The 25,943-nt window shown below is 44.7% G+C and overlaps 1 protein-coding gene across 9 annotated transcripts in view; it reads right to left on the bottom strand.

Annotated features, from left to right (window-relative positions):
• Positions 1-25,943, bottom strand: part of acyp2 (acylphosphatase 2, muscle type) — a 116,954-nt gene that overhangs the window by 73,523 nt on the left and 17,488 nt on the right. For 8 of the 9 annotated variants that reach the window (XM_078229862.1, XM_078229858.1, XM_078229861.1 and 5 more), the window contains one exon: positions 24,558-24,667. In XM_078229862.1, coding sequence (XP_078085988.1) covers positions 24,558-24,667 — 110 coding nt within the window. Of the gene's footprint in view, positions 1-4,520; positions 4,781-24,557; positions 24,668-25,943 lie in introns of those variants that run through there. The other variant, XM_078229859.1, reaches the window with a different exon arrangement.

Raw genomic sequence — 25,943 nt, 5'->3', positions numbered from 1 at the left:
AGACTTGCAGCCATCAGCTCAGATACTGACACTGCATATACGTTAGAGGGTAGCTTAGGGTAGGATCTGCATGTGGTAAGGCTCCAGGCACAAGTGAGTTGCAACCACAACAGGGGCAAAGGTTAGCACACAGGTTAGCAAAGGTACTTGCTGGATAGAGATGTAGTACATGAGTTCTGCTCCAGAAGACTCAGACGATGGGACAGCCTGCAGGAAAAGGCTGATGGATATGCACATAGAAATGGTTGCCTCATTAGTAACCCTACCAGAATGTCTGTGGTCATAATCAAGGAGGTTGGTGGAGTCCAACACAAACCTTGCACAGGTTGCTTAGAATTTAGAGCTCTTCGTTTCCATCAAGGAACTGGTAGTCAACTTTAGAAGAACACCGGTGGACCCAGTCATGATGCAACATCTTTTGGTCAATGTCTGAGTTTCTAACGCAGCACAAGAAGCTACACAACATCTGAGTGCTGCAGTGGAAGTTCAGACTGAAGTCATGCAAGTTCATATCGATTTTTGTTCCCAATGCAGCTGCGGGTACCGCTGCTCAAAGGGACTAGCATGGCCTCACAGCTGTGGTCCAGAGATAACTAGGTTTGCAAAGGTGCCGCCCTCGGGGAGTGACAGTGGCACTGTGGAGCATGAACCTGATTGTTAATTGTATATTAATTGTGTTTAATTGTAAGCAGGTGGTGAGCATTAATCAGGAATTCACTTGTTAATAAACTGGGACTACGGGTTGAGGGGGGTGGTGAGGAAGTGCATGTTTGTATTATGTATCTCTGTAAATTAAAGCTTATAACTATGTGTTCAGATTAGCTCCAGTTATACCCTTCATCGCCTGGCTTTCTGGAATAAAACACTGCAGTCTTCTCTCAGGATGACTGTGTTTATCCTCCCACATCCTACTGCTCTGGCCGTGTTGTTGCCTGTCAGCCAAGTGGCCCAAACTGCTGCAGACCATGCCGAAATGGTGCAGTCAAAAGCTAGGCTTTCTAAGCCTGAAGCTGCTCAACATCATCCCTCAAAGTAAGCTGCAATCTCCACAGCACCTCCTACCACCCATGTTACAGTCCCTAGGGTGTTATTGTGTAGGAACACTGGAATAGGCAAAGGCACAAGGAAGATAGACATTACACTAAGGAAAGGCAAAGAGTAGTTTGGATGGAATATTGAATGGGTTTCCTGATAAATGTATTTTGGAATGCTTGTTTTGCAGTGTTTTTACTTCAGCATTATGGACAAGAGGACATCTGTAAGAGGGATGGTGAGGTCAGGAACTGCTGTTGAGTAGGGAATTGGGATTGCATTCACTAGTACCATAGTTGAGTGAGACAATCATGGATAACCTGATCAGAAAGGTGATGGGTTATCTGTCTCCTCATCTTACTTCTCCACTTTTGTTTCCTCAGCTGCTTGCCAGATACCTGGGTAGTAAGGACTGTGCCCTCATGGTGTCAATGTTGTGCGGGTTGCAACACACACTCTGAACAGTATGCAGGGCTCCTCCAGAGTGACCCAGGCATAGGTTTTGCTTAAGCCATTCAATGGTGCGCTCGATGACATGTTGTGTGGCAGCTTGGCTCTTGTTATATGCCTGCTGCTCACATGTATGTGGGTCACAGACTGGAATCACAAGCCAACAGATAGTCCTTGTTGTCCAGTAGCACCCTCTGCTCTCTCGTAGTGGTTCAAATGCTGATGGCACAGCAGACTGGCTCAAAATGAAGGCATCATAACTACTGCCAGGATACCAGCTTTTGACAAGCATGATGCACTGAATATTGTTGTACACCAATGGCACACCGAGTGGAATCCTTTGTGGTACATGAAAGTGGAAAGTGTTGATTCTTCGTGTGTCTCAAACTATACTAAGGAGCAAAAGGTGAAGTTGGTTGGGCTGACAGTGCAACAGCTTTTCAAACTCCACCCTGAACTTCCAATACTCATTTTTCAAATCTGTCCACTTGGCAATTATTTATCCACATCTATCATGTGGGTGTTCATAAATTCTACCTCGTCTCTGCTGTTGTGGGAATGTGACTAGACCATTCTGTAAGAAATCATGAATAATAAACTATAAGGGGCCTCTCTAATCCTAAACAGACTGATGTTAGGACTTTTGTTAAAAAAAATCTCATTTCCCAATAAATGTTTCCCTAGCCAACAGTGACCTATGGATGAACCAGCCTTCTTGTAGAGAAGTATCTGGCCTCTGCTTGGCACTGCTGTGTTGAGGCGTTTCAAATAGAAGCAACTTATAACAAAAAGATCCCCACAGACAGACTGTGGGGATGTCTATATGATCTATGGGACCTGTTGGATGGTGATGGTGTGTGGCATGAAAACTGGAAGAGGAATAAGTGAAAAAACAGTGAATATGCCAAAATAATTACTTCAGCCATTGAATTCTTAATTTAATACAATTTATATACAACTTTGAATATTTACAAAATACATCCCAAACTATATTTGCATTTAAGTTAAAAAGGATTGTTATTTCTATGAAACAAATCAGTTTTTATTATATTTCCTCCGATGGAATGACTTACCCAATAATTATTTTCCTACTTTTCCTCTCAAATCTCTCTCCGTCATGCGCTACCTGTAACCGGTATCTGGAAGTGCATCTCTTTCCAGATCCCTCGCAATGCTCACTGATATCATCATCAAGAGATTAAAAAAACCCAGCAGTATGGAGGTGACCCCACACACACAGCCCCCCCCCGCTCCCCCCTCCCCCCCACACACAGCCCGCTCCCACCCTCCCCCCCACACACACAGCCCGCTCCCCCCCCCCACACACACACACACAGCACCCCCCCCTTCCAGGTTCCCTCGTCCCTTTCATTCTGGAGGAGGTGGCTACTCTTCATTCTGTTCCAAAGTAGGATAGCAGGGATTGGAAATTCAGCAAAGAGACTGGCTGGAATTCTCCACTGTTGTTCACCAAACAACTCTGCCAGTGAGAATTTGGCGCTCTGCCAAATCTCCAATCATATCAGCAGGACTGGAGAATCCTAGCCGCGGGCGGGATCGGAGAATTCCGGCTTGAATCTGTATTCGACCACTCCAATGCACAAAAGATTGGTTTTCAAAGGTGCTACATTTAGCACCAGTCTTTTCATAACCTTTTTACACTGAAGCATCCTACAAGCCCAATATACATTGGAATAATATAAAACCGAGTAATCTGACAAATACAACACACGTGCATTATGTATTCTGAGCACAGGTATTTGAATTGAGCAATCTTGGAAGTATATTCAATTGGTGGCAATTGGGGATATAGCAATTCACCAAGTCTCCTTCAACAGCATCTTCCAAATCCATGACCACTACCACCTAGAAGGACAAAGGCTGAAGCTGCATGGGAACACCACCACCTGCAAGTTCCCCTCCAAATCACACCATTATCCTGACTTGAAACTATATCACCAAACCGTCAATGTCATTGGATCAAAATCCTGCAACTCCCTTCCTAACAGCACTATTGGCATACCTACACCATAGGAACTGCAGCAGTTCAAGGCGGCAGCTCACCACCACCTTCTCAGGGGCAATTAGGGATGGGCAATAAATGCTGGTCTAACCAGTGACACACACATCCCATGAATGAATGCAAACAAAAAGCAGGAAGATACAATTATCACTAATCTTATGACCTGACAACCTGATGTAAAACCTGTGTGAACAGCACCATGAACTTCACCAATGATGTGTGTCTACCTGGCAGTGGAGAGAAAGACTATCCTTGGCTCATTAATCTGGTCAGCAAAGAAAATTAGTGAGATAACTGGTTTGCTTTTTTGTGTGTGTCAAAGTTGGACAGCACTATCACAAGAAGAGATAGCCAAAGAACTCTTGCTGAAATTTTAGTGAAAAAAGGAGCTGTGTTTTAATGTAGCACAAATGGAACACAAACACTGGAGGCAAACAATGACGGGATTTATGTTGGATCCATCACTCTGTTGAGTTTCCAGCTCCTTCAGAGAAAGAGGAAGGAAACAATGAGAGTCAGCAGGCAGCAGCAAACTATTTGTGTGCCTGTTGGACCCAGTTCAGATCCACATTTGTTTCCGATTGCAGAAAAGAAAGATCCCAAACTTGTTGTGCGAGTTGATTTGGGATTTGTACTCAGAACTGGTGGGTGGTAAGTGGCAGTTCTTTCTGAAAAGAGTCATCAGATCTTGCAAAAAGCTGTGGAAAATCTGTAACTTGTCCATTGGCAGCCAAGTATGATTTCCCAAGGTCTTATTGCCTTTCAGCAATTACAAGGATCACACTAGAAAAACATGTCTCTTCATTGTAGACGCACCCAGCTGGACTCTGTTGTATCATTTATTATTTAAATAAAGGAAAACCATCAGTTGGTGAGTCACCCAGACTGCATGAGTATACTTCTAATGATCAGCATGATACTCATGCAGATAAAACCTGGAAAAGATGCATGACAGAGAGGAAAAAATAATGTGATCTACTTTAAATAAAACTAAATAATTAGCTACATGGTACAGAAAATGAGAAATCTTTTTATTTAAAAAAGGTAGAGGTAGAATTGCAAAGGGATTTGATAAAATGTGCCCAGTGATATTAAAACTTCTACACACTTTTCCACTTTAGATTTCTTCAAAAACATAGAATAACAATAACATTTTTATACATAATAAAATGTCTGAAAGCGGTGGTATAAAGCAAAATTAGACACTGAGCCACAGTAGGTGATATGAAGGCAGTGGCCAAAAGCTTGTTCAAAGAGGTAGGTTTTAAGGAATGCCTGAAAGGAAGAAAAAGAGGCAGTGAGTCCATGGGATGTAGGGAAGGAATTTGACTGTTTAGGGCCTAAGTAACTAGAAACATGGTCACCAATGGCTGCGCAAATAAAATCAGGGATTTTCAAGAGACCAGAATTAGATGAGTGCCAAGATCTCGGAGAGTTGAGAGGTTGGAGAAGGTTACAGAGATAAGGAGGGACAATGGGGGGATTTGCAAGTAGGCCAAGAATTTTAAAATCAAAGCGTTGCTTGACTGGGAGCCAATGTAGATCAGCGAGCACAAAGGTGATAGGTGAACAAGGCTTGGTTTGAATAAGGACATGGACAGGCCAGCAAAGTTTTGAATGGCCTCAAGTGTATAGAGAGCAGAATCTTGGAGATCAGTGAGGAGTGTGCTGTAAAGTCTAAAGGTAACAAAGGCATGAATGAGGGTTTCAGCAACAGATGAGCAGGGTTGAAATTGGGCAATATCACACTGATGAAACTATATGGTCCTAGTGATGCCACGAATAGGTGGTTAGATGTATCCCAAGGTGCTAAAGGAGGTGGCCATGGAGATAGTGGCTGCTTTGGTTGTTATCTTCCAAAATGCTGTAGAATCTGGAACAGTCCCAGCAGATTGGAGAGTGGCAAATGTAACCCCACTATCGAAAAAAGGAGGGAAGAAATTCCAGATTGGTTAGCCTAACAGTAGTAGCAGGGAAAATACAGTGAAGGGCAAACTAAGCTAGTAAGTGACCGCACGAAGGCCCTCCTTCATCTCAGTAGGCCGCAAGATTGAAATAAGGCTTGTTCACTAACCAGGACCCCATGAATAAATTTAAATATATTTAAGAGAAGCTGAATATTTCATAATGAGTTAATAGAAAATGTTTAATCATTTATATATTAATAGAACTATTATCAACTTTAAATGGTAAGAACAAAATAAATATTTACACTTTGGTGGGTGAAATCAGAATGCACCTCACCACTTGCAACCCTCGGGTAACTGTCAGTGTGGAGTTCTCCGTGTCTGCGTGGGTTCCCTCCAGGTGCTCTGGTTTCCTTCCATACTCCAAAGATATGCGAGTTAAGTTGATTGGCCATGCTAAATTGCCCCTTAGTGTCAGGGAGACTAGCAGGGTAAATACGTGGGAATACAAGATAGGACCTGGGTGGGATTGTTGTCGGGCTGAATGGCCTCTTTCTGCATGGTAGGGATACTGTGCTATGTTATGCTAATGCTGTGCCTGGATGACAGTCAACAAAATGTCTCTTGGGTTGCACTCAGAACCCAGATGGACTGCATGTGGCCCCTGAGTTGCAGGTTTCCCACCATCATGCTAGAGTCCATTATAAAAGATGTGATAACAAACACTGAGAAAATATCAATGGGATTAGACAAAGTCAACATGGATTTATGAAAAGGAAATCATGTTTGACAAACCTCCTGGAGTTTTTTGAGGATGTACCTAGTAGAATAGATAAGAGAGAACCAGTCGATGTGGTGTATTTGGATTTTCAGAAAGCTTTTGACTAAGTACCACATAAGAGCTTTTTAAAGTTTATTTATTAGTGTCAAAAGTAGGCTTATATTAACACTGCAATGAAGTTACTGTGAAAACCCCCGAGTCGCCACACCAGGATGATCCTGGAGTGCTGAGTAGCTTTTGTTGAGAAAAGCAAGGCCTGATCATTTTGGATGTGTTCCAAACAGATTTGGAGTGAAAGACTAAAGCAGATATGCAGCAGGTCATAGAATCCCTACTGCTGCAGGAGGCAGCCATTCAGCCATCATGTCTGCACCGACTCTCTGACAGAGCATCAACTTCAGAGCAAGGTCCATTCCCTGCTCTATCCCTGTAACCTCACATATCTAATCCCCCGGACCTGCATATCTTGGGATACTAAGGGGCAATTGATCATGGCCAATCCACCTAACCTGCACATCTTTGGATTGAGTAAACTGGAGCACCCGGAAGAAACCCATGCAGACACGGTGAGAACATGCAAACTCCACACAGACAGTCACTCAAAGCTGAAATCAAACCCGGGTCCCTGGTGCTGTGAGGCAGCAGTGCTAACCACTGTACCACCCACTGTATTCAAGTCTGCAGCTCTTAGACATAAGGGAATGAAGATGTGAGCCTCATCAAGGAGAAAGAAAGTTAGGGTTCTAATGGGGACAGGGACATCAGAGGTGGACATGAGGAAGTGATTAAGCAGGTCTGCAGAAGTAAAGTGGCAAACAGAGGGTTAAGTCTAGGTAATTGCAGGTTTGTAAGTGCAGTTGCAAGTGACTTGCTGCAGTATCATTTCCAATGGGGTTGAAAGGGAGTAGCAGAAATTTGAACAGTGAGTGATAAAATAAGTTAACAATGGCCTTGTTTGTGATTGAGGCGATGCGAATAGAGAGGCTATGTGGGATAGCATAAAGGGGTGTCTATGAATATGCGTAGGAGAGTTTAGTTCAAGGCAGAGGTTAAGGGGGACAGCAGGGCAGTGAACACAGGAGAAAAAGCAAGGCGAGTTGATAAAAAGACTGAAATCACCAATTATGAGAAGTCATTTAGTACAAGAGCTGATTAAGGAAATCTTGATGAGAAACATAGATGGGGGCTTGGGTGAGTGATAGGCTAACAATGATTTAAAAAGAGGCAAGCTATTGGAATTATATAAATGGTCAAAGAAGAAAGTAACAGAGGAGTTACGGGAGAGATCAAGGGGAGATTTGGGTGGTAAGGGCCATACTGCCTTTAGTCTGGAAAGTGTGGTCAGACAGGGAGACTTCAGAAACTGGCATGTTTAATGTCAAACTAATCAGTTAGTTTTCATGCCTTTCACACTGTGCAGTAGGTGTTGTATATTTGGCAGACCACTTGATGCAGTGCAGAACATTAGTTCATAACGTCAAAAGGCACAAAGATCTAAAATTGATCATAAATTGCTTCAGTTTGAGCATGTAAAAGTAATTCTACCTGAAGCCGCAAGAGGATGACAGTATGTGATTAGTTGGCAACCCAGGAGTCACAGATGGGACCAATACTCTGAGTTATGAAGTGAGAAATGGAGTGACTGAGATTCCAGTCTTGAAGGAAAGTGATTGGAGGCGATTCTCCCCAAAAATTCCAAGTGTCGAATTTGTGTAAAAACTGGAGTAAATCCCGCTGTTTTTTTCAGCGGGAGTTTAGAAAAGAATCTCCCACACGCTGTGCACTGCAGAGTGCTCGAGTGTAATTCACGTTAAAATGCTGGGGGCGGGGCCTATTCCCAATAGAAAGGACGGCATCATAGCACTGAGCGGGCCATTGTGCACGCGCTGATCTGTCAGCGCCGAGATCGCGCAAGCGCACTGGCCTCTATCTGCCGGCCTCTCAATTGCTGGTCAGTTCGATCACTGGCCAGTCCTGCGACCCCCTATCGGTGCCCCATCCCATGCCCCCCACAGCCCGATTGCTGGTCCCCCAAACATGCCCAGGCCAGCCTCAACACCCCTCCCCCCACCATGTTGGCCAGCCTCGATTGCTGGCCTCGCTCCCTCTGTCACTCAGCCCAAGTGCAGAGTAGCAGCAGACTACCCCCCCCCCCCACCCCCCTACTGATCGCCCTCCAGACGCCCTGACTCCCATCAGGCCCTGCCCCATTGGCACTATTTCAAATATATTTAAATTACCTTCCGCAAACGTTATTCAGCTTCATGCCGATTTCCGGTGTGGAACTGATGGCACCGGAAATCTGGTGCTGGGAGATGCACAGAGGCCTGGACACCCAGAGTGAATCAGCCACCGCTTGAGTCCGGCCAGCCCGCTGCGCTAATAAAGCAGTTCAGAGGGTTGGGAGAATCACCCCCATTAGGAGGTAATGGGGGATTCTCCGGGCCTGTTAGCCCCCGGTGAGAACTGCAATGGGCGCTGCTACCAGCCCATCCCAGCAGCCCTGATTGGGTCCCCACCTAACTGTAATACATTTAGCGGGTTTGATGGCCCATTCACCGGCCCCTTGCCATTCACCCGCCTCTCTAGCGGGAAATGCACTGGGCATGCTTTGGTGCTGGTAATGACTAACATAGGCCTAAGCTACTGCACCCGCCCCCCCCCCCCCCCCCCCGAGACCCCCACACAGCTACCACCCCCACTAAGACCCCTATTCAAGCCCCCCTTCAGGCCACACACCTTGGAAGTGTCAGCAGTGCATTTCCCCTGGCACTGACGCCCTGGCCTGGCACCTTTGGGCCCGAGGGGATTCAAGGAGGTACGTCCACTGGCCATTTGCTGCTCTGGCGCTGCCAGGCTACAGAAGAAGAGGGTCCTGGGGGTTGGGTGGACTTGGGTTGGGAGCAAGAAGTTGACCTCGCCACTCTTCCCAGGGATGGGGGTCCAGTGGCTGGGCTGCCCCTTCTAGCCTAAGGGGTCTGGAAAAAATGAAGTTAAATCACTTATTACCTTTGAAGAAGCCATATCTGTCAATGGGGCTTAGCGTCTATGCAAACATTGCGTTTAAAATCATAGAATCCTACAGTGCAGAAGGAGGCCATTCGGCCCATCGAGTCTGCACAGACCACAATCCCACCCAGGCCTTATCTCCATAATTCCATGCATTTACCCTAGCTAGTACTGTTTCTTACGTGCTATACAGTCAAAACGTAGCATTCATAGAGTACATAGGAGTGAAGGAAAGGACAAGGTGCAGTTACAGGTAGGGTGAAGAGAAAAGTTAGCTTATTATGTGATAGGACCATTCAAAAGTCTGGGAAGAAGCTGTTCTTGAGTCTGTTGGTATGTGTTTTCCGACTCTTGTATCTTTTTCCCGAAGGAAGAAGGTGGAAGAGAGTATGCTAAGAAGTCGAGGATCCAGTCACAGAGGGAGGAGTAGAACCCTAGGCCACGGAGTTTGGAGATGAGTTTTGTTGGAACAATGGTGCTGAAGGCTGAGCTGTAGTCAAGAAATATGCGTCTAACATAAGTGCCCTTAATGTCCAGGTGTTCCAGCATTGAGTGTAGGGCAAGGGAGATGGTATCTGCTGTGGACCTGTTGTGGTGATAGGTGAACTATAGTCCCCAGGCAATCTAGTAGACAGGAGTTGATGTGCGCCATGACTAACCTTTCGAAGCACTTCATAATGATGGATATCTGAGCCACCGGATGATAGTCATTAAGGCACGCTGCCTGGTTTACCTTTTGTACAGGAATAATGGTCGTCTTCTTTAAACAGACAGGAACCTCAGATCGGTATAAGGGGAGGTTTAAGTTGTCTGCGAAAACCCCCTCCAGCTGGTCTGCGCTGGATCTAAGTGCTTGTCTGGAGACCCCATCTAGGCCAGTTGCTTTCCTTGGGTTAACTTTCAAGAAGGCTGATCTGATGTCTGCAATGGTGACCTCGGATACAAGTTCTCCCAAGGCTGTCTGTGTGGGTGGTGGGGGAAGGGGGGGGGGGGGGGGGGCAGAAGGAGGAGGAGGGCATCCTTCTGCTCAAAAGGAGCATAAGAACATAAGAAATAGGAGCAGGAGTAGGCCATCTAGCCCCTCGAGCCTGCCCCGCCATTCAATAAGATCATGGCTGATCTGAAGTGGATCAGTTCCACTTACCCACCTGATCCCTATAACCCCTAATTCCCTTACCGATCAGGAATCCATCTATCCGTGATTTAAACATATTCAACGAGGTAGCTTCCACCACTTCAGTGGGCAGAGAATTCCAGAGATTCACCACCCTCTGAGAGAAGAAGTTCCTCCTCAACTCTGTCCTAAACTGACCCCCCTTTATTTTGAGGCTGTGCCCTCTAGTTCTAGTTTCCTTTCTAAGTGGAAAGAATCTCTCCATCTCTACCCTATCCAGCCCCTTCATTATCTTATAGGTCTCTATAAGATCCCCCCTCAGCCTTCTAAATTCCAACGAATACAAGCCCAATTTGCTCAGTCTCTCCTCATAATCAACACCCCTCATCTCTGGTATCAACCTGGTGAACCTTCTCTGCACTCCCTCCAAGGCCAATATATCCTTCCGCAAATAAGGGGACCAATACTGCACACAGTATTCCAGCTGCGGCCTCACCAATGCGTTAGAATGCGTTGAGCTCATCAGGGAGGAGTGCATTGTTGCCGGCAATTCTATTTGTCTTCACCTTGTAGCCTGTTATGTCGTGTGGACCTTGCCACAATCGATGGGTGTTCATGTGGCTAGTCTGGGACTCTAGCTTGATCCGGTGCTATCTCTTGGCATCTCTGATGGTTCTCTGTAGATCATATCTGGTTTCTAGTAAAAGTCAGGGTCACCTGACTTGAACGCTTCCGACCTGAACTTCAGGTGGCAGTGGATGTCCCTGTTCATCCATGGTTTCTGGTTGGGAAACACTTGGATTAGCTTCTTTGGCACACAGTCTCCTGAGTTCTTGAATATTGACCAGTCCACCGACTCAAAGGTTCAGAGACTTCAAATCAAAGCTGTGTGAATACATTAGGGCTGAGGCACAGCTGTGGAAAACGGAACCTCCCCCACCGATCCCTTCCGGTGAAATTGACATCTCCTCTCTGTCAAAGGACTTCAAAGGGGTGAGCTCACACCTGCAGCTTCTGGCAGAGGGAAAAGGAAATCTCTGCTGCAGAATGGAGTGCTGCAGTGATTTAAAAGCCTGCCAGTTGTCCACGGGGCATGGAGCTTTAAGTGACCAGGCCACTTCAAAATGTTCACAGCTGACAGGCAGAAGGGAATGAAGATGTTGATCATAGAGCTGCCTGAAATCACCATGCCAGGGGTGATCTTCGGGTCTGCTAGGGCTAGAAGGGGCAGTGCTCCAAAAGCTTGTGCTGCCAAATAAACCTGTTGGACTTTAACCTGGTGTTGTGAGACTTCTAACTGTGCTTACTCCAGTCCAACGCGAGCAGTCCAGCCATGAGACCACCATCCCAAAGGAAATTGGTGCGGTCAACTCCTTGCTCCCAGCCCATCCAACCCCAGGATCCTTGAGCAATCCTTGCTCTGCAGAGGGCAGTGTCAGAGGGGCAAGTGGCCACTGGACATACCCCCTTGACTCTCCCACTTGGGGCCCAAAGCACCAGGCAAGGGTGTCAGTGCCTGTGCCAAGGGCAGTGCACCATTGGCACTGCCAAGACATGTGACCTAAATGTGGTCCTGAGTGGGGGTCTGAGGGGCCCCTGAGTGAGGAAAGGGTCTGAGTAAGGAGAGGAGCTGAATGGGTGGGGGTCTAAGTGGAAGTGGTCAGGGTCACTCTCATGCCTGTGTGGTGTGAGGGGTGACCTGTTATTTATTTGTGGGGGAGAGGATGCCCCTCTTATGTAACAGGTTGGTGGTGCTCCACTGGTTTGTTGAGGGGGACACTATTTCATAACTGAAATATCAATAAAACCAAGACGAAAAAGGTAGCAAAAAATAGTCTGGTGGTATATATTTACAGGATAGTTTTCAAATCAGGGCCATTTATTACAGCTGATGTGCTGTTGGGTCAAGTTCACTGGAAAGGTAAAAGAGTTCTCTCTTTGATTTGGTTAGTCTTTAATGGGGGAAATCTTCTGCACAGGCTTTGGTGAAGGACTTTCATCAGAAAACATTAAAATAAAATATTCCTCAGTAATATTCTTTTATTATATTGTGTTCACTTCAAAAAGATGTGAGACACTTATGTTTGCATTTGCACTCAATGCAGCTTGATAAAGTGAGCAAGCAAAGCAATGGTTATCAACTTTTAACTGATATAAGTGAGTTTTTTTTTAAACATGAATGTTTTTCATCATAAACCTACCACAGGGAAACAGTTGGTTGGGGAAAGGTTACAGAAGAGAATAAACTGAAACCAAAAATTAGGAACCTGTGTTACTGGGAAGATCAATAAATTTACTAAATTATGACTTCAAAGAATTTGATTTCTCTCCGAGTCTGAATTAGTCGGCCTGTCAGCTGAGACGTTAGTGGAGTCATAATGAAGAGATAAGAGATTTCAAAACGAATAATAAAATGGAAAAGTTCAATAACAGCAACTAGAGTTGCTTTAAACAGGTTTGCGCAAATATACAAGCAATTCAGAATTGTGACTCTCAGCAAAATGTTTCTGATCTCCTTTGCCCAGCTGAGGATTTTTTATTCAATTTTAATGGGATTGCAACTTTGAAAGTATTCCCCAGCAGGAATGTTTCTGTCCACATCTTTTCCCCCCCAATTGACTGTTTTTATAAACTTTAGGCTTTCTTGCATAAATACAGAAACTGTCACCTCCATTTTTGGTGTGTCATTTCATGGCACATTAGCACCATCATCTGGAATGAAATAGACAAATTACCAAGTGCATTTTGTACTGAATACATTTCATTGCTGATAGTTAATTCATACATTTATTGCTGATAGTGAAATGTTAATCAGTTGAACTTATTTTGTGAATACTACAAATTGAATTATATATAGGAATTAGATTAAATTTGACTGACTTTTGATAACCATTAGCGTCACGGGCGGCATGGTAGCACAGTGATTAGGACTGCTGCTTCACAGGGCCAGGGACCCGGGTTCAATTCCAGCCTCAGGTCACTGTCTGTGTGGAGTTTGCACATTCTCCCCGTGTCTGTGTGGGGTTATGGGAATAGTGCCTGGGTGGGATTGTTGTTGGTGCAGACTCGATGGGCTGAACGACCTACTTCTGCACTGTAGCGAATCTATGATTAGTGATCATTTGAAAAATAGCAACGTAGATTGGAAATCTTTGTGTAGGTTAGGTGGATTAGCCATGGTAGATGTGTGGGGTTACGGCGATAGGGTGGAGGGGAGAGTCTGGGTGCGATGCTCTTTTGGAGAGTCGGTGCAGACTCAATGGGCCAAATAGCCTTTTTCTGCATTGTAGGGATTCTATGGTTCTATGGAAACTACGTTGCAGCAGATTGAAACTCTGACATTTTTTCCCCATTGGTATGGGTTGTTTTGGAGTTCAGTTACACCATTAGCGGAAGATGCAAAGTGGCGTCCGCAAAAGATAGAAGGAAAACCAACTCACAAATAGTCACTCACATTCCCTGCCCCCTGTAACTGGATGTACAGTACTATTACTAGAGGGCTAGAGCAGTTTCACTCAAGGATTGTAAATGGGTTGGAACAAACACATTTAAAGTCAAAACTGAATACAATAGCCACTGCCTCTGCATTTGTAGGAGCCTCTATTTATGTAAGAGTCAGTTCTATCTGGCACAGATGTGTGGTGCAATAGAAGCCAGTTCGATTTCACCCTCTACCTTGACTTCACATATGATGGGCATGCGCTGTTTTTTTAAATGTTTAATCCATTTAGAAATTCAGAATTAAATTAATGTCTATTAATTGGAATAAGTTGAGTAAATAAACAACATTCTTAAACTTGATGCCATGGATTAAACTGCACGCAATAGGAAAAGCTGACTCCCCCCAACTTTCAACAAAAAAATAAAAATAACTTGAAGGCTTGGTGTGTAAATATGCTCTGAATCACTCTGTCATACAGACCAGTAAGACTGAAGGTTTCATCCAAATCTGTGCTAAACTACATGACCTCAGCCAACAATGGGTGAGGGTACAGCATTCACAGAGCAGTAAGCAAAGTTAGTTGAGGCACGGTCCAGGTTCCACTATAATGGATTGCTTAATGAAATGGTTTACCATTACACAGTTTTTAGGTCTCACACATTAATAACCTTAACTTTGTCAAGGTACTACCATTTATTGAAATAGATCCCACCCCAGCCCTATCCCCGTAACCCCATGCATTTACCGTGCTGATCCCCTGACACTAAGGGGATTAGCACAGTAAGAAGTCTCACAACACCAGGTTAAAGTCCAACAGGTTTATTTGGTAGCAAATACCATAAGCTTTCGGAGCGCTGCCCCTTCGGCAGATGGAGAGATTTCCACTCCATCTGACGAAGGGGCAGCGCTCCGAAAGCTTATGGTATTTGCTACCAAATAAACCTGTTGGACTTTAACCTGGTGTTGTGAGACTTCTTACTGTGCTTACCCCAGTCCAACGCCGGCATCTCCACATCATGACTAAGGGGATTAACCACTGTGCCACCATGCCTATGTGGTTAGTACTGCTGCCTCACAGAGCCAGGGACCCTCGTTCAATTCCAGCTTTGTGGAGTTTGCACATTCTCCTTGTGTCTGTGAGAGTTTCCTCTGGGTGCTCCGGTTTTCTTCCACACTCCAAAGATGTGCAGGTTAGGTTGACTGGCCATGCTAAATTGCCCTTTAGTGTCAGGGAGACTAGCAGGGTAAATGCGTGGGGTTACGGGGATAGGGCTGGGTTGGGATTGTTGTCGGTGCAGGCTCGATGGGCTGAATAGCCTCTTTCTGCACTGTAGGGATTCTATGGTTTCTCTGATTCATATGTCAATGCTAGGAGCAGTAGGAAACAAGACAAAATGCCAACATCACCATGGTCAGATGATCACAGGGTTTCAGTGACCTCTAGAGGACAGAATAAATAGTACATTGCTCAAGTGTGGCAATCGGATGCAATTTACTAACAATAAACTCAAAAACAAAATCACCCAACTCAATTTAATGAAACCACAATAACGCAAAGGTAGTGAGTTTGGATAACCCTCCAGAAACAGGATTGGGGGTTGTAGTCCGTGATTAAAACTCATCTGTTCATAGCTCTGCAGACAGCATGTTAAATTCAAGGTGCCTGCTGTTTTACACGATTTACTGCATGCAGTCAGTGATAACCTTGCTGTTCATTGGCTACACTGCCAGCAGGGGCTTGATGTCAGTAGAGCCAGCCAGTAACTCTTCAAGGGAGGTTAAAAGCATTGCACTGCAAAAAAAAACGCTGATAGGAATTGTTTGAAAACGGAATTTGTGCTGATATTTTGCGCAATGGTTGAACAGGGGGAGAATGTGCAAGCTCCACACAGACAGTGATAGGTGCAGCGAGGTTTCTTAAACAGCACTAGAGGCATTAGTGCAAGATATGGAGAGAAGGAAGGACATCCTGTTTCCGCAGCAGGGCAATGGGTCCTCTGGGCGTATGCTTAAGTCGGCAGTGGGAAAAAGTACCAGCAAAGATCATTGCCAAGAAGCATTGGTGCAGTGCAGGAAGAAGTTATTGATCTTTTACATGTCATTAAGGTGAGTCAGTTCCATCCTCAAGACGCATATCCTAACAACTGCACTGCTAGCCCAACCAACTATTCAATTCACTGCACCCATCACCCACCTACCAACAATGTCTGTCAGTCAGTACTCAACCCTTTAATTTATTACTCATCCTCATCATTTAGAACTTCTAAAAACCCCACACCAACTACTCCCACATTCTGCCCACTATTCAATCATGAAAAACTCATCACCCTGAAATATTTCAGGAAATTCACTGACACACATCCCTCTCTCTTTCAGAAGGTGGTGCATAACTGAAGGCAGCAACAAGAAACTGGAAAAAAGCTTGAGTTCCTGCAAATTGTAATCCTTTGGAGGAGACAATGCTGCCCATCATGAGAAGGTCATTGCTGCGGCTGTGGCCACTGGCAGCACAGGAGGGATCAATGATAAAGTTTATTTATTGGTGTCACCAGTAGGCTAACATTAACACTGCAGTGAAATTACTGTGAAAATCCTCTAGTTGCTGCACTCCGGTGCATGTTCAGGTACACTGAGGGAGAATTTAGCATGGCTAACTCACCTAACCAGCACGTCTTTTGGACTGTGGGAGGAAACCGGTGCACCTGGAGGAAACCCACGCAGACATGAGGAGAACATGCAAACCCCGCACAGACAGTGACCCAAGCTGGGAATCAAACCCGGGGCCCTGGCATTATGAGGCAGCAGTGCTAACCACTGTGCCACCGTGCTGCCCCCGTGTCATTCCTAATCCCCTTCCTCTGTTGCCAGTTCTTTCCCTATTGACATTCCTTCAATTTCATGAGCTGCATTTTCTCCTCTCCCCTCACTAACTAACTAACCCTTGTTCCTTCCTCATTTTCAGGTACACAAAAACTGGAATCTTCCCAGTCAAAAAGGGAAGTACTCAGTAACAGTTTAAAGACACCATGAATTGACCTTGTGCTCGCAGTCAGCACACATATTTTGAGAATTGGATTGAGAAGGTGCTTGCATAGTGCAGATACCAGGCACAAATGCACAAGTTCAAGGCTCCCCCCTCTGCGACTGGATCCTGATCTTCCTAACCCACAGACTGCAATCAGTAAGGATAGGCAACACCTCCTCCACAATCATCCTCAACACCGATGCCCCGCAAGGCTGTGTCCTCAGTCCTTACGATACTCCTTATACACTTATAATTGTGTGACCAAATTCCGCTCCAACTATATTTTCAAGTTTGCTGATGACACCACCGTAGTGGGTCGGATCTCAAACAATGAAGAGACAGAGTGCAGGAATGAGATAGAGAATCTGGTGAAATGGTGCAACGACTGTCTAATTCAACAGGAATGAAGTGGAAATGGGCACGAGCTTCAAGTTTCTAGGTGTCCAGATCACCAATAATCTATCCTGGTCCCTTCACTCCAACGCTATAGTTAAGAAAGCCCACCAACGCCTCTACCTTCTCAGGAAGCCAAGGAAATTTGGCATGTCTGCTACGACTCTCACCAATTTTTACAGGTGCACCATAAAAAGGATCCTTTCCAGATGTATCACAGCTTGGTATTGCTCCTGCTCTGATCAAGATCGCAAGAAACTACAAAGGGTTGTGAACAAAACCCAGTCCATCATGCAAACCAGCCTCCCATCCATTGACTCTACGCTTTCCACTGCCTCGGAAAAGCAGCCAGCATAATCAAGGACCACATGCACCCTGGACATACGCTCTTCCACCTTTTTCCGTCGGGAAAAAAAAGATACAAAAGTCCCAGTTCACGCTGCAACTGGTTCAAGAACAGCTTCTTCCCTGCTGCCATCAGACTTTTGATGGAACTTATCTTATATTAAGCTGATCTTTCTCTACACTGTAGCTATGACTCTAACCCTATATTCTGCACCCTCTCCTTTCCTTCTCTTCTAATTGCTCTATGAACGGTATGTTTTGTCTATATAGGGCACAAGTACTTTTCACTGTATCCCAATACATAGAACATAGAACAGTACAGCACAGAACAGGCCCTTCGGCCCACGATGTTGTGCTGAGCTTTATCTGAAACCAAGATCAAGCTATCCCACTCCCCATCATCCTGGTGTGCTCCATGTGCCTATCCAATAACCGCTTAAATGTCCCTAAAGTGTCTGACTCCACTATCACTGCAGGCAGTCCATTCCACACCCCAACCACTCTCTGCGTAAAGAACCTACCTCTGATATCCTTCCTGTATCTCCCACCACGAACCCTATAGTTATGCCCCCTTGTAATAGCTCCATCCACCCGAGGAAATAGTCTTTGAACGTTCACTCTATCTATCCCCTTCATCATTTTATAAACCTCTATTAAGTCTCCCCTCAGCCTCCTCCGCTCCAGAGAGAACAGCCCTAGCTCCCTCAACCTTTCCTCATAAGACCTACCCTCCAAACCAGGCAGCATCCTGGTAAATCTCCTCTGCACTCTTTCCAGCGCTTCCACATCCTTCTTATAGTGAGGTGACCAGAACTGCACACAATATTCCAAATGTGGTCTCACCAAGGTCCTGTACAGTTGCAGCATAACCCCACGGCTCTTAAACTCCAACCCCTTGTTAATAAAAGCTAACACACTATAGGCCTTCTTCACAGCTCTATCCACTTGAGTGGCAACCTTTAGAGATCTGTGGATATGAACCCCAAGATCTCTCTGTTCCTCCACAGTCTTCAGAACCCTACCTTTGACCCTGTAATCCACATTTAAATTAGTCCTACCAAAATGAATCACCTCACATTTATCAGGGTTAAACTCCATTTGCCATTTTTCAGCCCAGCTTTGCATCCTATCTATGTCTCTTTGCAGCCTACAACAGCCCTCCACCTCATCCACTACTCCACCAATCTTGGTGTCATCAGCAAATTTACTGATCCACCCTTCAGCCCCCTCCTCTAAGTCATTAATAAAAATCACAAAGAGCAGAGGACCAAGCACTGATCCCTGCGGCACTCCGCTAGCAACCTGCCTCCAATCTGAACATTTTCCATCCACCACCACCCTCTGTCTTCGATCAGACAGCCAGTGACCTATCCAATCGGCCAACTTTCCCTCTATCCCACACCTCCTCACTTTCATCATAAGCCGACCATGGGGGACCTTATCAAACGCCTTACTAAAATCCATGTATATGACATCAACTGCTCTACCTTCATCAACACACTTAGTTACCTCCTCAAAAAATTCTATCAAATTTGTGAGGCACGACTTGCCCTTCACGAATCCGTGCTGACTATCCCGGATTAATCCGCATCTTTCTAAATGGTCGTAAATCCCATCTCTAAGGACCTTTTCCATCAATTTACCAACCACCGAAGTAAGACTAACCGGTCTATGATTACCAGGGTCATTTCTATTCCCTTCCTTAAACAGAGGAACAACATTGGCCATTCTCCAGTCCTCTGGCACCATCCCCGTGGACAGTGAGGACCCAAAGATCAAAGCCAAAGGCTCTGCAATCTCATCCCTTGCCTCCCAAAGAATCCTAGGATACATTTCATCAGGCCCAGGGGACTTATCGACCTTCAGTTTATTCAAAACTGCCAGGACATCCTCCCTCCGAACATCTATTTCCTCCAGCCTATTAGCCTGTAACACCTTCTCTTCCTCAAAAACATGGCCCCTCTCCTTGGTGAACACTGAAGAAAAGTATTCATTCATCACCTCGCCTATCTCTACTGACTCCATACACAAGTTCCCACTACTGTCCTTGACCGGCCCTAACCTCACCCTGGTCATTCTTTTATTCCTCACATAAGAGTAAAAAGCCTTGGGGTTTTCCTTGATCCGACCCGCCAAGGACCTCTCGTGTCCCCTCCTAGCTCTCCTAAGCCCCTTTTTCAGCTCATTCCTTGCTAACTTGTAACCCTCAATCGAGCCATCTGAACCTTGTTTCCTCATCCCTACATAAGCTTCCCTCTTCCTTTTCACAAGACATTCCACCTCTTTCGTGAACCATGGTTCCCTCACTCGGCCATTTCCTCCCTGCCTGACAGGGACATACCTATCAAGGACATCCAGTATTTGTTCCTTGAAAAAGTTCCACTTTTCATTAGTTCCTTTCTCTGACAGTTTCTGTTCCCAACTTATGCCCCCTAATTCTTGCCTAATCGCATCATAATTACCTCTCCCCCAATTGTAAACCTTGCCCTGCCGTACGGCCCTATCCCTCTCCATTGCAATAACAAAAGACACCGAATTGTGGTCACTATCTCCAAAGTGCTCTCCCACAACCAAATCTAACACTTGGCCCGGTTCATTTCCCAGTACCAAATCCAATGTGGCCTCACCTCTTGTCGGCCTATCCACATATTGTGTCAGGAAACCCTCCTGCACACACTGCACAAAAACTGCCCCATCCGAACTATTTGACCTACAAAGGTTCCAATCAATATTTGGAAAGTTAAAGTCCCCCGTGACAACTACCCTGTGACCCCCACACATATCCATAATCTGCTTAGCAATTTCTTCCTCCACATCTCTATTACTATTTGGGGGCCTATAGTAAACTCCTAACAACGTGACCGCTCCTTTCCTATTTCTAACCTCAGCCCATATTACCTCAGTGTGCAGATCCCCCTCGAAGTGCCTTTCCGCAGCCGTTAAACTATCCTTGATTAACAATGCTACTCCTCCACCTCTTTTACCAGCTTCCCTACACTTAGTGAAACATCTATACCCCGGAACGTCCAACAACCATTCCTGTCCTTGTTCTACCCACGTCTCCGTAATGGCCACAACATCGTAGTCCCAAGTACCAATCCACGCCCCAAGTTCATCTACCTTGTTCCGGATGCTCCTTGCATTGAAGTAGACACACTTCAACCCACCTTCCTGTCTACCGGTACCCACCCTTGACCACATGTGACAATAATGAATCAACTCAAATCAAAATCAAGTCAGGGAAGGAGGAAAAGGATATCACAGGAGTCAGTTGCTAGAATACAAGGTTGTAGACTTGTTTTGTCGCAGAGGAGTTAGACAATGACACCACTTGTACAGAAGAAGGGTTATTGGCATACACAAGCAAATACTTGGTGCACTGGAAGGCTTGCACACAATGCCAGGGAGCCTGTTACATTCCAGATAGTGAAAGATAGAACAAGAGCTAACCTTTACACACTTTTATAAACATTTATTTACAGAGATACACTTTCCAAACATGCAACCCTTCACTCAACAACTATAGTTTCAGTCTGTTCCTTTGATTCAACTAAAAGGTTGCAAAGAGGCACTGTACCAACTTTGAAATGGGCATCATTAATATGCCGTATCCAAAATAAAAGCAAACCAATTTAAGTGGCATTTTCAGGGATGATTGTTGTTCAGCTCCCCCGTGCCGTCTGATTGCAGAAGGTTTTGAGCGTACCAGCGAACACTGCCTGGTTTTTCTCCAGGGATACCTGGATGCAAATACAGCTATGGAAGAGAGCAGGTGGTCAGGCTCTTTGACCACTGCCTGGGCCTGTTGACGACCATCAAGTACCACAAGATTGGCTCTCAATTGGCTTGCTTCCTTTAGCAGCAGGTAGCCACATCTCAGAAGCATGGGACTGAAGTGCATTCAGAAATTAAGGAGCAGCCCCCTCATATATTGAAAGAGGGATTATAACCTGTTATGAATTCAATTAATTGTGTCAACTAGGTGCTCAAATTTGCAGTCTATGGATATTGTAACATTTAAGGGATGTTCCAGTGCTGTTACATAGGTTCAGACCTAGTAACCAGGTTGGGATCCTCTCAGAGCATTTTGATAGGCTCCCCAGACCAGTTTAAGGGTCAGTGAACAACTTTTTTTAGTCAGTCAATTTGAGGCAATCTGCCAACCAAGAAGTGTCACAGACATTGGACAGGAAAAGGCCTTGTTAAAAGAATGGAGCAAAGAAATAGACTCAAATTAAAGAAAGCTGTAGTTAACAGACTAACTCTGTACTGTGTTGTTGGGGCAAAGGTAATTCTTTGGAGAGTGGTGTTCAGCTTCACAGCTGTTGATCTGAAAGTGAGCTCATGTTGAGTCACTTGAGAATCCAGGGAAGAGGAGGCTGAGAAGGCAAGATTGAAACCCTGTGAGATGGACCATTGTTAAAGCTTTCCAATTGGGAGATTGCAGGAACTTCAAAGGTGGAGACTGGAAACCCTTCAGAAAGATAGAAGTTTCAGTGAGTTTGGTTGAGTCACAGTGAGACTAAAGTCTGAGATTTCTTGCGAAATCTATGGACTCTGTCTTGGCTGTAGTATACTCTGTAGTATATTGTGTTCGACCATGGTTTTCTTGTTAATTCACATGTACCTCACACTTAACCTAAATGTGAGAGTACGAGATAAACATTGTAAATTGTCTTATCTTTCTGAACTTGCACAGTAAATTTTGCTGTTTTTGTTTGTTCTCAACGTGTGGAATCTTGTGGCTTTATTCCAAAAGCAGGTAGCTTGAATCGCAACCGTTAACTATTTTAAGTAAAACATTTCTGATCCTTAGTTGGATTGCCCCCCATGTCCCTTGGTCTGGCTAAGGATCGTAACAAACCTCACACATCCTATATTGATCTGGAAACACGGGCTCCTCCAGGCTGCAGGATTACTGGTGGGACAGGAGTCTGTGAATCGGCTCAGCTATCTGTTACAGGACTGCCAAGTGCCACACCATCTACACCAAATCCCTGATGGACAAAAGAAGGACTCCCACAAAGAGAGCCTCCCACCGGGGACCTCTGTCTGCCAGAGTCCCCAGACAATCGACAAGGGCAAGGAAGTGGAGGGTGTGCAACAGCAGTCCATGCAAGCAATTACTCCACTCAGAATTGTTGCACTTTGGCGGCACGGTAGCGCAGTGGTTAGCACTGCTGCTTCACAGCTCCAGGGTCCCGGGTTCGATTCCCGGCTCGGGTCACTGTCTGTGTGGAGTTTGCACATTCTCCTCGTGTCTGCGTGGGTTTCCTCCGGGTGCTCCGGTTTCCTCCCACAGTCCAAAGATGTGCGGGTTAGGTTGATTGGCCAGGTTAAAAATTGTCCCTTAGAATCCTAAAATGTGTAGGTTAGAGGGATTAGCAGGTAAATATGTGGGGGTAGGGCCTGGGTGGGATTGTGGTCGGTGCAGACTCGATGGGCCGAATGGCCTCCTTCTGCACTGTAGGGTTTCTATGGTTTCTATGAGAAGGGCATAGAGGGGAGCTCTATGGGTGCTTAGATTGTGGGACCAAGGAAAGTTTTGCAGCCTTACACCCATTGGGAGGTTTGGTTCAAACAGAGCTCAGCTAAGACAGGAATGCTCCACACAACTGAGCCACCTCATCGCCTCAAATACAGTTAGGGCCAAGCATCACTTATTCAGGATGGCTTCGGGCACAAGCTTGATGCTACCAAAGGACATGCGACATGACAGCTCTTACAGCAATGTCCAGCCCGCTCCTCCATCATTCAGTGCCTTCCCAGCCATGGCACTTTGGCAGTCAGAGCCCTCTCCTCCTCCAGCCAAATGAATTCATACTGATAGAGGTGTGGAGTCCTGAGCAGTGGCTCCCGGATGATAGCTGCCACTCCTGATGGGAGAGCACTCAGCTGGAGAAACCATGTTCCAGACATTGATCAGTTCCGGGTACAATTCAGGCAGGTCTCGCAGGGAGGCACGGTGATTCCACCAGACCACCACCACCACCTAACTCTCCCCACAAGGTTTACAAACAAGAGCTGCAAGTTGTAATTGGGTTTATTCCATTTCTTGATGTACACCACTACTTGAATTTACATTTTTATTTATCTTAAAGACTCGTTGTTGTATGTGAGCACTATTTGAAATCTGATAGGTTTGAAGCACCACCTGGTCAGGTTCCACTCGGTGCAAGACTTTTCTTTTAATGCTACAAAGCTTTGGTTAGGTAGGGGATTGGAGGGGGAGGATGTAGATGGAGTGCGAAGCAAGGAAATGATCAGGAATGGCCTTAGCTGCAATGGATGCAATGGGGTGAGCAAGACCAGATGAGATGTCAAGATCAGTGAGGTGACCGTAAAATGAATTGGAGAGTTTCCATTTAGGGAGAGACTTAGGGAGGATGAGAAGGTAGTGAACAAAAAGAGAGAGCATGAGTTGAGATAGAGGTTAATGACAATGAGAAGTTATTTGGTGCAGAGACTGAGGAAGGAAAGCAATGAAGTTTTCTCAGTGAGAATTTTTTAAATCACATCTGGGATTGGACTCCCTCTAATTCTTGCTATTTTGCTATGATGTATTTTACTCGAATGTAACCAGAGTGGCTCTCTCATATTCCCAAAAGGCTTTGAATTTTATTTCAGTCGGGAATGGAAGGCTTCTTGCATTTCCTGTTTGTGATCATTGCTACGCTAACCCTAAGGAAGGGCCAATATATTCTGTCTTTATATTTTGCTGTTTTGATTTTGTATTACATTTTAATATTGCACGCGAAAGTCAAGTGACCAAATAATTACAACTAAGTTTACTAAATAAGCCTACATTTGACTTTTTATACAGGGAAGTTTGTAGATTTATAAAATAATCTGTGTACTTTCAATGACGTTCAAACATTAAGACAGTTTAGACAAACAGACAACTTAAAAATTCACTCAAGATTTGCCGAAACATTCTATGCACAAGGAATGAATTTTTGACTTTTAAGCTTGTATTACTCAATATCTAACATTTTATTAACTTGTGAAAAAGTCATAAACAGCATGAATCACTTACATTGAGTTTACAAGTTCTTCTTTCCCCTGTACTTGTCCCTCTACTGTTCCTCTTCTAGTGTTTCGAACCCACCCCACCACACCAAGTTTCCTAGCCTGATCCTCTGTGTACTGAAAGAAAATAAAGCAGTTAATATGGTTTTAATTTGGATCAGGTTACTGCACATGAGTTTCTAACAAAAAATACAATTTGGATTGAATTAGCTGTTGTGTGACAAAAAGTAACATTTGACATGCAGTGTTGTAAATTGAATGTACAATATTAATCTGAAGTACATCAAGGCAAAATTAGAGCTTGTTTGAATGATTGATAAAATGGATAGTGAAAGAAAGAAAAAAGCTGCATTTATGTGGCACTTTTCAGGACCACCAAATGTCTGAAAGCACTTTACAGCCACTGAAGAACTTTTTGAATTGCAGTCACTGTTTTATTGTAGAAAACCTGGTAGCTGATTCACACTCAGCTAATTCTCACAAATGGCAATTTGATAATAACTAGATAATCTGTTTTTTGTGATGTTGATTGAGGGATAAATATTGGTCAGAACACCAGGGATAACTTCCCTGCTCTTCTGCAAAATATTGTCATAGGATTATCTGCATCCACCAAGCAAGCAAATGGTGGGGGGAAAAAAAATCGGAAAAAGATCTTCAGGAATTCAGCATTTTAATTTCACATTTCAATGAGTAAAATAATGAAGCAATATACTGCTATTCCGTGGCATACTCCAGCTTGTGTGCTATATATTTGCACCATGGGGAGATATGTATCCTTGCTTTAAGATTATGTAATCTATTCTATGAACAACATGATCACAGACAGTAAATGTAGAGTATACTAATAAAGTAATTTTTTTATTATACCATGAAAACTTATTCAGGATAAGTTCACGCATAATCTTGTCCCAATAACAGAATAATTTCCAGAATGCATTGCAGACATGAGAAGCTACAATATTAAAAACTGAATTTCAGGTTACCTCAGGGAGTAATGCAGTTTTTTTCATCTGCGCTGTGGTTTGGACTTCTCTTTTAACTAACACTGTCAACCTCACTTCCGCAGCACATGACTGCCCACAACTACCAATGTAATTCTGACCAGCTGACTCTCCTCATTCTTCCCATGCACTTGTCATTTCATCTGCCATGTGTCTGCCCATTTCATCAATCTATGTCTACCTGAAGTCTGTTTCTATCGTCCTCATTGAGCAAACCTTTGTGAGGGATTGAGTCAACCAGCAGTGGGCACATGGGCCAAGGTGTTTGAGGAACACAGGAAGAACGTTCTCATAGCCAGCAGCAGTGCCAAGCTTGATTTTCTTTTTGTAACAAACTGAGTAATTCCACTCCAGTGAAGGGTTCAGGGCATGATGTTAAATTGTATCAT

The sequence above is a fragment of the Mustelus asterias genome, chromosome 15, assembly GCF_964213995.1.
Source record: "Mustelus asterias chromosome 15, sMusAst1.hap1.1, whole genome shotgun sequence".
Classification (NCBI taxonomy): Eukaryota; Metazoa; Chordata; class Chondrichthyes; order Carcharhiniformes; family Triakidae; genus Mustelus; species Mustelus asterias.
This window is presented reverse-complemented; position numbering and strand designations above follow the sequence as displayed.